The following is a 13,047-nucleotide window of genomic DNA, read 5'->3' as shown; positions in this document are numbered from 1 at the left end:
CAAAAATCCTGGACCAGATGGTTTCATAGGCAAATTTTACCAAACTTTCAAAGAATTGTCACCTATTCTTCTCAAACTATTCCAAAAAATTCAAGAAGAGAGAAGGCTCTTTAACTTTTTATAAGGCCACCATTACCTTGATTCCAAACCAAAGAAATTACAAAAAAAGAAAACTATAGACCGACATCTCTTATGAACACTGATGCAAAAATCCTCAACAAAATATTAGCAAACCGAATTTAGCAATACATTAAAAATATCATACATCATGATCAAGCTGGATTTATTCCTGGGATGCATGGTTGGTACAATATCTGCAAATCAATTAATGTGATATACCGCATTAACAAATCGAAAGATAAAAACAATATGATCATATCAATAGACACAGAAAAAACATTCAATAACATCCAGCACCCATTTTTGATAAAAACTCCCAGCAAAGTGGGAATAGAGGGAACATACCTCAACATAATAAAGGCCATATATGACAAAACTACAGCTAACATCATACTCAATGGGGAAAGGCTAAAAGCATTTCCCTTAAGATCAGGAACAAGACAAGGATGCCCACTTTCACCACTTCTCTTCAACATTGTGTTGGAAGTCTTAGCCACAGCAACAAGACAAGAAAGAGAAATAAAAGGCAATCGAATTGGAAAGGAAGAGTAAATCTCTCGTTAGTTGCTGATGGCATGATACTATATGTAGAGAACCCTAAAGATTCCACCGAAAAACTGTTAGAACTGATCAATGAATTCAATAAAGTAGCAGGTTACAAAATAAATATTCAGAAGTCAGTGGTATTTTTTATATACCAATGATGAACTTTCAGAAAGAGAAATTAAGAAAACAATCCCATTTACAATTGTATCGAAAACTATAAAATGCCAGGGAATCAAATTAACCGAGAAAGTAAAAGACCTGTTTTCAGAAAATTATAAGTCATTGAAAAAAAGAAATTGAAGAAGATACAAATAAATGGAAGTATATCCCGTGTTCATGGGTAGGAAGAATCAACATTATTAAAATGGTCATACTACCCAAAGCAATCTATAGATTCTTTATAGAATCTATAGATCCCTATCAAAATACCAATGGCATTTTTCAGAGAGCTAGAACAAATATTCCTAAAATTTATATGGAGCCATAAAAAACCCCGAATAGCCACGGCAATCTTGAGAAAGAAGAACAAAGTTGGAAGTATCACACTACCTGCTATCAAACTAGACTACAAGGCTACAGTAATCGAAACGTATTGTACTGGCATAAAAACAGAGACATTGATCAATGGAACAGAATAGAGAGCCCAGAAATAAATCCATGCCTATATGCTCACTTAATATATGACAAAGGGATAAGAATAAACAATGGGGTAAAGACAGTCTCTTTAATAAATGGTGTTGGGGAAAAAAAAGAAGCTGGACCACCTTCTTACACCATATACAAGAATAGAATCAAAATGGACTAAAGACTTAAATGTAAGGCCCGAAACCATAAAACTTCTAAAAGAAAACACAGGCAGTAAACTCTCTGATATTACTAACAGGAATTTCTTTTTGGATATATTTCCTCATGCAAGTGAAACAAAAGAAAAAAATGGGACTACATCAAACGAAAAAGGTTTTGTACAGCAAAGGAAACCATCAACAAAACAATAAGACAACCGACTGGGAGAAGATATTCACTAATGATATGTCTGATAAGGGGTTAATATCCAAAATATATAAAGAACTTATACAACTCAACAACAAAAAAACAATTCAATTAAAAAATGGGCAGAAGACCTGAATAGATACTTCTCCAAAGCGGAAATACAGATAGCTAATAAACATACGAAAAGATGCTCAAGGTTGGTAATCATCAGAGAAATGCAAATTAAAACCACAATGAGATATCACCTCACACCTGTGAGAATGGCTATCATCAATAAATCAAGATGTGGAAAAAAGGGAACCTTCATATATTGTTGGTGGGACTGCAAATTGGTATAGCCACTATGGAAAACAGTATGGAGGTTTCTCAAAACATTGAAAATGGATATACTTTTTGACCTAGCAATTGCACTTCTGGGTATTTATTCAAAGAAAACCAAAACAATAATTCGGAAAGCTCTATGCACTCCAATATTCATGGCAGCACAATTTACAATAGCCAAGATATGGACGCAACCTAAATGCCCAACAACAGACAACTGGATAAAGAAATTATGGTTCATATACACAATGGAATATTACTCAGCTGTTGAAAAACATGAAATCCTACCATTTGCAACGACATGGATGGACCTAGAGATTATTACACCGAGTGAAATAAGTCAGATAGAGAAAGATAAATACCATACGATTTCATTTGTATGCAGAATCTAAGGAACAAAAAGAACAACCTAATCAAAAAACAGACTCACAAATATAGTGGACAATTTGGTGATGGACGAGGGGAGGGGGGTTGGGGGACTGGGAGAATGGAGTGAAGGGTTAAAGAAGTACAAATTAGTAGTTGATAGTTGATCATGGGGATGAGGAGCACAGCAGAGGGAACGCAGTTAGCATTAATATGATGGCTAGGTGGAGGGCCAGGGGAGGCAGGGAGCAACTGGGGGAATCGTTTTATGAACTATATAGATGTCTAACCAATGTACTGTATACTTGAAACTAATTAAAATAAATAAGTAAATTTTTAAAAAGAACAGGGACATAAGACTTCATCCAATAAATTCAACAGATATTGTATGTGTAAAAAAAAAAGTGGAAACACCTGTTCTCCCATCATTTCATAAAGGCCATGCTTACATCAAAGAAGTATAAAACATGAACACAAATGAAAAGGCTGTTCTTTAAAATAACTATATTTAGCTTTATGAAAAATATTTTACTTTTCTCATTTTGCTGCCTACCAGTAAAAGCTATGCCATGTACTAAGGTCAGCACAAAACTTGCATTAGGAATTGCTGATTTAAACATTAACTATTTAAGCCTGCCATAACAGCCACACTGTTCTTAACTAATGGATATCTACAGCTGCTTCCCATGGATAGCCTTGTTTCACAGCTGCCCTATCTGAAATAATGATAGGTAGTGTGGTGTACAGCAGTGGTCCTCACACTTTTTGGTCTCAGCACTCCTTTGTACTCTTAGAACTTTTGCTTATGTACATTATATCTGCCAACATTTACCATATTAGGATTAAAAATGAGAAAATTTTAAAGCATTTAATAATATACTCAGTACACGTTAACATATTTTTAAATGAAAAAGTTAGTGTGAAGTGAAATTGTTTTATAATTTTGTAAAGTTCTTTAATTTCTGGCTTAAAAGTATTCACTAGGATTGAATATAGAAGTATTCTGCAGTTGGAATAAATTTACAAAGGACCACTTCCCTCAACAACTTTTTGTTTAATCCTATAGATTTTTAATTGTTTGATCACCTTGGATGAACTGCTCAAAATCCATTTCAGCTTATTATTTTCCACAAATTGTAGTGCTGAGAATAAAATATAATCTCCTCAAGTTTGTGGTCAGATCAGTGTTGAAGAGAGTTGCAAATTACCATCATTATCAATATTAACTAAACTTTACTCTTCAGTATTTCCTAAAGCCAAGTCAGTATAATCATGCTCCACAGGGAAATAACAGACATACCTCGTTTTACTGTGCTGTACTTTATTGCACTTGAGAGATGTTGCATCTTTTACAAATTGAAGGCAAGGCCCTCTACCAGCAAAAAGATTACAACTCGCTTTACTGCAGTAATCTGGAGCTGAACCTGTCAATATCTGAGGTATGCCTGTACTCTCCAAAAACAGATCTCAAATTTATCCAATTTCTCCATTCTCAGATGATCACCATCCCTAACATCTTAAAATTTTTACACTTAAATTCCACCACTTTATTAAAGTTTTCCCATTTGCACTTAGAAAATCTAAATTTCTCACCATAGCCTACCAGGTACTGTATGAATGGAATCCTGTCTTTCTAACCTTTTCCAATGCTCCTTTCTTCCCCTGCTCAGAATGCTGCACATCACCCTTGGTATCTCTCCTTTCTTCAAATGACCAAGACTTTCCTTTTCACACATACTGCCCCCTCTGGCTACAGGTCTCTCCCTATTACTTTGGTTAATGCCTACTTAGCCCTCAGGCCATGGCTTAATACTTTCAGAGAAGTCTTTCCCTGCAAACCCACCACCCTCCCTGCCAATCTCCAGCTAAATTGGCCTCCTGTTATTCGTTCTTCCTCCTTTATAGCATTTATCACAATATGTAATTATGTATTTATTTATAATTATTTAATTGGTATTTCTCTGTTTCACTAGACAAGAATTGTGACTATTCTGTTCAAAACCATATTCTCAGGGCCTAACATAGGACTGGCATATCTTATACCCAGTAAATAATTTTTGAAAGAATTAAGGCCAAAGCCAATATTTCATAAAATCTTAGATATTGTATTTTTCAATCATATTACTCCTAGTCTAGAAAACTTGTGACAGAAGATAAATCTTGCCTTTTTAAGAGAAGCCAAGAGACAGTACAAGACAACTTTTTGTTGAAAATATGGAAATGATGTAAGCAAGGAACAGAAAAGGTTTCTTGGAGTCTCTGGCATATTAAAATGAAAAAAGGAAAGTATCCAAAGAGGTGGAAAAAGAGTACCTGGTTAGGAATGTTTATTCACATAGACACTTTCTACAGATACTCATATCTTCACCAGCAAACTAAATGCATCTAATCTGGTTCTCTTAAAGTATGGAGTAGGGGGATGTAACAGTCTACATGAGAATTTACAGTGCTTTCCAGATTTTTCTCTTTTAATAATTTTCTCTAATGGGAGCACCCATTGTTTCTAAAATTGGCTCAATTAATACAAGATAAACAGCTAAGTAAATGCAGTTGTCAAGTTCTCATACCTTTTAGAAGTATCTTGTTGCAAGGCATTTGTCTGTTTAGTACCTAAAATTAAAAAAAAAAAAACCACCAAAAAAAAAAGTTGTTCAATTCTACACAAACACACTAGGTTATAGGACAGATTCCTATCCATATAAACTGTATACCATCTTTTCTTATTTTCCACATATTTCATTTCCAATTCTGTGTAAATCAAATGAAATAGGAAGGGAATCCAATTTGTTTTTGTAAATTAATTAGTTATTCCCCAAATTTTCCTGGTTAACATGTATCTCTTTCGCAACCGAATTTTCTCCTTTATCACAGGTGCATAGTTAAGCACTCCTAAAAATCTGAGACCTGGGTACTTTTACAGGTAACCTCTGTCCCCCAAATGTTCACTCCCGGGCAAGAGGGGAAGAGGTTCTCGGATACCTCAAAGAACCGGGGCAGTAAAAGTGGGAGGACCACTGCTAGGTTCACCGGCAGCTGTACAGGGCGGGCCGACGCTGCCCTGGTCACTTGCCCACCCTGGCGGCCCCAACTCTAGGCTCTGAGAGATGGAACAAGCCCATTCTGGGGAAAATCTTGGAACGCTAGAGTAAAGAGTTGGGGGTCTGGCCGCAGGTGTTTCCCAGAAGGCGGGAGGGCTGCGGTGGGAAGAAGCGCTCGGCCTTCTCTGCCGGAAGACCCCTCCCCCTGGGGCAGCTTTTCCGGGGCACCTTGTGCGCTTTAGTCTGGAACTCTGTTGGGGCTCAGTTCTCAGGGTCCAAACGTGGGAAAAGGCCCTTCTGCTTACCTGCGGGGTTTCGAGGGGCGCGGGGAACCTGGGCCTTGTGGCAGCCCACAGGAGGCCGGGCCGACTCAGCCATGGGAAGCGTCGTCGTCAGATGGTTGGGACGGGCCGAAGCGTCCCCTTCGAGGCCCCGCCTCCGCTCGCGTAGCGCGAGGCGGGACCAGCGGGACGGGGCGGGGCCGGGACAGCGGCCTATGCGCCCCGCGGAGGTGGAGGAGGACTCTGAGAGGCCAGGGGCCGGGTGGGTAAGTGGACGTAGAGGGAGGTCCCGGCTGGCCCAGGCTCGTGGCGACCCTTGAGCCTTGCTGGATGCGGCCCGGCGAGGTGGTGGGGTCCGAACGCCCAGGCGGGCGGGAATCGGGGGAAATGGCTTCCCTTGGATGCCGTCCGCACGCGCGCTGGGGTTTTATCCGCCCTTGAGCGCGCTGCCGTGAGGTCCCGGCGGACTCACGCCCCACTGCGGGCCTGGAGCCGGGCCTTCATGCCGGGAGGAATGGTGGCCTGCGGGAATGGAACGCGGTTCTCCTAGAGTCGCTGTTTGATTTCACTGGGTTGATTATTTTGGGGACCGCATCTCTTAAGGGTGCTTCTGTCACACTGGGGGTGGAGGGCATCTGAACTTTCACTCCCTTTGGGTGAGTTGTGTTGACTTCAATTTTTGTCAAGGGGGACACTAAAAAATTAAAAATTCCCTATTGATTAGAACTGATTTCAGGCCCACCTTTTGGAAATGTTTTCGGAAATGAAATACTTTGCTTTTTTAATGCACTTTATGTAGTCCATATTTGCGATCTTCTTGGGAGTGCTCTAGAGGCTTTTTTCGGATGTATCTGTCAAAACCACAATAAGCAATACTTTTTAAGAAAACTTGGCAGATGTGTCAGGAGTTTATTTAAAATAGAGTTTTTATTTCCTTAGGCTAACATACTACTATCAGTGAAAACATTCAGCTTTAAAACTACATTTTATTATATTTACTAATAATTTATCAGAATGAAATATCACTTATTAATACTGCAGTGTACAATATCTCTGATAGTTAACAGTATGTTTTATATCAGTACATTTCAGTATCAAAACTAGGAAAAATAACGAAGAATGGCAGTGGAGGAACTTCAGTCTGTAATAAAGAGATGTGTAAGTAATTTTTTCCGTTTGTAAAGTTAAATACCTTTCAAAATATGGGAAGGGCACAGATTATTTTTAATTACATTTGCGGTTACTCAAATTGTTTATCTTCTTTAATCCTTGCTGTTTTTAACCTGTAAATAAAGAGTATGACAGGAAGGCAGATTGGATTATTTCTCCAAGTGACATACTTGTCTAAATAACCTTTAACATTTTTAATACTGATCCTTATTACAGATTTCTTTGAAACAGTTGATACTTCCATTAAAGAATTTATTAGGCTAATCCTAATTTTCATGTATATGCATATGTGCAACTTACCTAGCTTTAAACAGATTTACTTTTTTTAGAGATAAATCAAGTAGTTATTGAATTCTTATTTGCCTAAACATGTTTGATTTTTGTTTATTTTGTTTTTGCCAGCAAATCCTAGACGAGGAAGACTTTAAAGAAGAAGATTTTGGCCTATTTCAGTTAGCAGGCCAAAGATGCATAGATGAAGGGCACATAGACCAACTATTAGAAATTATTCAAAATGAAAAGAATAAAGTAAGTACAATCTTTGTGTGTTACTAGGAAGAGAATAGCCACATGGTGCTATTATTCATTTATTCATCAAACATTTAAGAATCAAATTTCCATAGTAGGAAACTGGAAAACAAAAAAGGAACCAGGACTATTCATATACTTCAAGGTACTTAGAGTCTGGTAGAAGAGATAAACATGTAAACAACTAACAGTAAGGCGATTAAATAAATGAAATAAGTGTTATAGTTGAAGTAAAAGTAAAATGCTTTAGAAAAGCAGGGATCGCTTCTGGTTAAGGCATCAAAAGTAGCATTTAGATCATTAATTTACATTGAGAAATATAAATATTAGGCTAGATAATAATTTTTGGTGATCAGCATATTCCGTTTCTGCAGCCTGTATATAGAAAACCAAATATTAAGTGATAATATTTTGGATACGTAGAATCAGAATGAGAAAGAGCTGAATGACCCGGCTGATATCATCCACCTACAGTTGTCTAAGAAATCATTCTCCACAATGGGAAAAGATCTTTTTGGGATCAGAAACAACTTTTTCTTGAACACAGTGTTGGTAATACTGCCAAATTTTGTGTCTTTGGACTCCTTGCACAAGGAAAGACAATCTTCTTTCCAGGAACACACTCTTTCTTCATTTATAATGCTATTTATTTCTACAGAAATGCTATTTATTTTCTTTGTTGCTATCACAATCTAGTCATGTTGGCCTGTGATTATATCCAGGGCACCTTGATTGTATTTGGGAGATTCCTAAAACTTTAAAATCACACATTGTTGTAAAATCTCTTAGTATTTAAAGGGCTTATCCCTTTTTTATTAAAGTTTTTTTAAGAAAAATTAGGACATTTTATTTAATACATTTGTTTTTGATGTGTTTATGGTAGCTTTGTAGCCCTAAATAAATTTAATGTTTTTCTTTAACTCCTTGATTTTTTCCAATTGAGTTCTCAGAAGATAACCTTTGAAAGTACCTTGTGTTTAGCTAATAATAATAAAGTTGATAATAGTTAATATTTATTGAGTATTTACTATGTGCCAGATGCTGTCTGTCTTAAGTGTTTTACATCTGTTAACTCTTTCAGCTTCTCTGGAATCCCATAATGTACTGCTATTCATTTTGTAAAAAAGGAAATAGTCACTGGAAGATAAGTGACTTGCCCAAAATAACTCAGCGTTTATGTGTCATCCAAGATTCAGACCTGTGCAGCCTGGTTTCAGAGCTTTTAACCACTCTGCTCTGCTTCCAGTTGGCACCATGTAGCACTTACAAGGAAGTTTTAGAGTCATATAGAGGAGACTCATTGATGTGGGGATGAGAGAGAGTGAGGTGTCAAAGACAGCTGGGTTTCTAACCTCTGAGAGGATAATATATCCCAAGCAGAAAAAGGCAGCCTAAGAAGACCTGAAGGAGGACAAATAAGTTTACTTTGGAAATATTGAGTGTAAGATGCAGCAGGCAATTGAAAAAGTGTGTGGAACTCAATAGAGAAATAGGAGATTAAGATGTAGACCTGTATATGACTATCAGAGATTAGATGATTGTGATAGATTTAAGCATAGTGAGGCTTAGTCTTAATAGCTTGAGAATCACCTTTGTAATGTGTGGTCTGCTAAATTCAAAGGTTCAGATATTGATAAAACAGTGTTTAAAAACTACAACTTATTTATTTATTTATTTTGCCAAGTGACACAATCAAGATTGATCAAGATTTACTATTAATCTGCTTTATGTAAGAAAAAAAAAATTTTAAAGCCACATGAATAGTTTGTTCTGAGACACTTACAGTGCTGGGTTTCTCAACATTGGCACTATTGATATTTTATAGCAATCCTCCCCCCCAGTACCCAGTAATGACAATCAGAAATGTGTCAGAGATTGCCAAATATTCCCTGGTAGGTAGGGAACAAAATCACCCCCATCGAAAGCCACTGGTATAGTGGGAAAAGCATGGGCTTTGGAGCTGGAGAGACTTGTATGAAAATCCTGGCTCTGCCACGTTTTAGTTGTTGGACATTGGGCATGTCAGTAATCTCTAAACTATGGCTTTCTCATCTGTTAATTGGAAGTAATAATCTCACCCTGTAAGGTTCTTAGTATCAAACTACACAAGGTGTAGCTTATGGATAGTCAGTATTTATTCACTATCATAACTATTCACTGTTTATGTAATGACTTGGAAACTTTGCAGCCGAAATTATATTTGTAAAATATTTCATCAGAGTTCTTTTTTCAGTTCAGATACGCAGAATCTTATTCAAATCTGGAATTTCTCTTATAGTTAATTATTCTCAGATAATCACTTGTAGAAAGGGAAAGACAGTATAGTTGGAAAATTAGAATCTCACAGGAATTAAGTCTTAAAAAGCAAGCTTATGCTTATTTAATAAGTAATGGAGGAATAAATATTTAGTAATTTGGAAAAAAATAACCACATAACTTCCTGATTAATAAAAACATAAATATTAAAATCCAAGCCACACAAAAATAGAATAAAACAGAACAGAATATCAACTATTTGGAGAGAAAATAATTTATTGCACTTAAAAGTAATAGATACCATTCAACCTGTATTTATGGAACACCTCTTTTGTAACAGGCCCTACTCTACATGCTAGGAGTACGTATAGCAGTGAACAGAAATCACTAGCCATATGGATCTTAAATTCTAACAGAGATCTATACACGATGAATAAATAATGTAGTATGTTAGAAAGTGATAAATATAGACAAAGCATGGTAGGGGGTTGGACTGTGCTGGGTGAAATAGCATAGAGGTTTAAAAGGAAGCAAGGTGTAAACTATGGGACTATTTGGGAGAAGAGTGTGCCAGGCAGAAGAAATAACTAGTATGAAAAGGATATTCAGGGATTAGCTGTCTATCTCATTAGGTAAAAAACATGATTGTTTTGCTGTTGGTTTTTTTTAAACATTAATTCTTCATTTTATGTCATGTTTCCAACATAAATCTTGTTGAATAAAAAGAATGAAGTACCTTTTTTAAAAATGTAAATGAATGTTTATTTTTAAAGGAGAAATCCATTTTAGATATAAAAGCAGTAGAAAAGGGACAAAAGAAAAAAGTATATTTCACTGTGTAAAAAATAAGGACAACCAAAACCAAATAATTATTTGCCATAAATACACCTAGGTAAATATTAACATATAGGGAGCTCATGCAGATTGATAAGACAAACACTAAAATGTTCAATTAGTAAAAGAGCAAAGATATAAATAGTGTTTCCTCTTTTGTAAACTATATGTTCATGTACCCTAACATATTCTGTTGCTAGTTCTCTAGGACATGTTAAGTCATATCTTTACACATTGCCATTTCAGAGCTGTGAATGTATTTTCCACCTATCTATGCCTGACAAACTTCTGTATTTCTCTAACAAGCCTTAGCTTAGCCATCGCCTCTTCTAGGAAGCCTCTCGCCTTCCTCAGATGGAAATGACTATTCTCCTGGTATACCTTATACTCTACCTTTGTTTATCATCTTATAAGATTGGGGTCACAGAGTGGGTATTGTACTTTTTTTTTTTCTTGGTTTTTTTTTTTTTTTTTTTTTTTTTTCCTTAAAATGAACCTAGGATGTAAACTATAATGATAGAGATCTTAACTGATATATTTCTTGCTTTATTTCTAACCCCTAGAGTATTCTAGGGAGTCGACATAGTATATGCTTGATAAATATTGATGAGTTGAAGTAGAATGCAGGCCAAAGAAGTGGAGTATATTTTTGATAGTTTTGAAAATCAGTGATTTTGATAATGAATGTTAATCACTAATTATAAACTTTTACTTGTATGGTAAGCATTCTGAAAGATCTTTGAAAATAGAAGCAAATTGTATGTAGGAGAGAAAATTAATGAAATGGCACCCTCTCCTTTTACATAAGTTACATGATTATAATATATTTAGAGATTCTGCAAGGAACTTTAAAAGGTTCATGAGCTCATGAATATTGGCTGGATTTCCTTATGAATCAGGGGAGCAAAATTCTCCATGAAAGTTAAGTACTTGCACATAGTAAGCAAATTATCTTGTTGGAAATAGAGGAACTATTTAAATTCTGGGAAAGGCCAACTTGATTAAAAGTAAAGGCCCATTTGCCTTTCTTCAGTAACAGTATTAAAAACTATTTTAAAATGTTAATATTTTTTAGCGGCCAACCCTAGGAATGCTAGGAAGTCAATGGTGAAATGTTGTAGGACTCGCTTGCCTCATCTTTTCTGTTTAGAGGAAATTTCTAAGCTCCAAGTTAAGAAAGCTCACTGTGAGAGTCCTATAGATGGCAGTATTTCCTTTACTCTGAAAATGTTATTACAGGTCATCATCAGGAGTATGGCCTGGAATCTTGTTGGTCCTGTTGTTCGATGTCTTTTATGGAAAAATAAGGAAGATGACAAAAGAAAATATTTTCTGATGCTTGATTTATTGATAAAGGTAAGTTAACAAAACTAGGTTCTCTTCGTCCCAATACAAAGCAGTATTTTATAATGTTTTAATTATACGCCTTTATTGTCTAATGCTTGTTTTTGATAAGAAAATTTTTAGTTCATGAAAATACAGGAGGGAACTCTTTGAAGAAAAGGCCCAGCTTTATTGATTAGATGGGCAAGTTCATGTCCGTTTCCTCAAATTTTCTGGATGTAAGAATTTTCTAACCATCTCAGATCCACTAATTCAGAAGCCCCAAGGAGAGACCTATGAAGCTTTATTTTTAATAAGTAGTTTATCGTATAGATGTGGGATTCAAGGTTTAGGGAGGTAGTTCAAAGCCACATTGATCTTTTGGCAGTGTTGGAACTAGAGTCAAATCTCAGTGCTCTTTCCTCTGTGGTATGTTCCCTAAAAGAATATGAAAAACCAGAGAAAGATAAATTCTATATGACTTCACTTATATGCAGAATCTAAGGAACAAATAAACGAATAAACTAAATGAAAACACAGATACAGAGAACAAACTGGTGATTGCCAGAGGGAAGGGGGTTTGGGTATAAAAAGTGAAGGGATGAAGAAGTACAAATTGGTTACAGAATGGTCACAGGGATTTAGAGTATAGCATAGGGCAGCGGTCCCCACCTTTTTGGCACCAGGGACCAGTGCTCCTATGAAAATCTAATGCCCAGTGATCTGAGGTGGAACTGAGGCGGTAATGCTAGCGCTGGGGAGCGGCTGCAAATACAGATGAAGCTTCACTTGCTCGCCCGCCACTCACTGGCTGTGTGATCCGGTTCCTAATAGCTACCAGTCCATGGCACAGGTGTTGGGGACCCCTGGTAGGTATATAGTCAATATTATTGTAATTGTTGTGTTTAGTGCCAGATAGGTGCTAGATTAATCGGGGGGGATCACATCATGGATTGCATAAATGTCTAACTTTTAAATTTAAAATAAATATATGAAAAACAATGCAAGTGATCACAATGAAAAAAGGAATAGGAAGGAGATTAGTTGTGACAGAAAACTTCAGAAAGTGACTCTTGGTAAAAAGTTAATAGTTATAAGTAAAAAATGATGATTAAGAAAGATAAATTCTGAGAAAAATGATAAAAATCTACGTAGAGATCAGTGCACATAAACACAAATATATACTTGGAAAGAGAGGACTCCATCTACATATTAGTTATTAACTATGAGGGCTTTTAAAAAGGTAAGTGAGGTGATAAGACATGGCCATTCAG

At 36.3% G+C, this 13,047-nt stretch overlaps 2 protein-coding genes across 10 annotated transcripts in view; one reads left to right on the top strand and one right to left on the bottom strand.

Annotated features, from left to right (window-relative positions):
- The window catches only part of RPAP2 (RNA polymerase II associated protein 2), an 86,686-nt gene extending 80,850 nt beyond the window's left edge, over positions 1-5,836 (bottom strand). For 2 of the 3 annotated variants that reach the window (XM_023528107.1, XM_011355644.2), the window contains exons 1-2: positions 5,687-5,836; positions 4,911-4,953 (exon numbers count right to left, since the gene is read on the bottom strand). In XM_023528107.1, coding sequence (XP_023383875.1) covers positions 4,911-4,953; positions 5,687-5,759 — 116 coding nt within the window. In that variant the 5' untranslated portion in view covers positions 5,760-5,836. The remainder of the gene's footprint in view (positions 1-4,910; positions 4,954-5,686) is intronic. The other variant, XM_011355645.2, reaches the window with a different exon arrangement.
- The window catches only part of GLMN (glomulin, FKBP associated protein), a 34,695-nt gene continuing 27,480 nt past the window's right edge, over positions 5,833-13,047 (top strand). For 2 of the 7 annotated variants that reach the window (XR_002779260.1, XM_011355647.2), the window contains exons 1-4: positions 5,833-5,928; positions 6,745-6,820; positions 7,235-7,360; positions 11,690-11,806. Coding sequence is in view for 6 of the 7 variants with exons in the window: in XM_011355647.2 (XP_011353949.1) it covers positions 6,782-6,820; positions 7,235-7,360; positions 11,690-11,806 (282 nt within the window). In the remaining variant the exon portion in view is untranslated. The other 5 variants (XM_023528108.1, XM_023528109.1, XM_011355648.2 and 2 more) reach the window with 5 other exon arrangements.

This window comes from Pteropus vampyrus, unplaced genomic scaffold (assembly GCF_000151845.1).
Source record: "Pteropus vampyrus isolate Shadow unplaced genomic scaffold, Pvam_2.0 Scaffold22, whole genome shotgun sequence".
Classification (NCBI taxonomy): Eukaryota; Metazoa; Chordata; class Mammalia; order Chiroptera; family Pteropodidae; genus Pteropus; species Pteropus vampyrus.
Note: the sequence above shows the minus strand (reverse complement) of the source record. Positions and strands in the feature narration are given on the sequence as shown.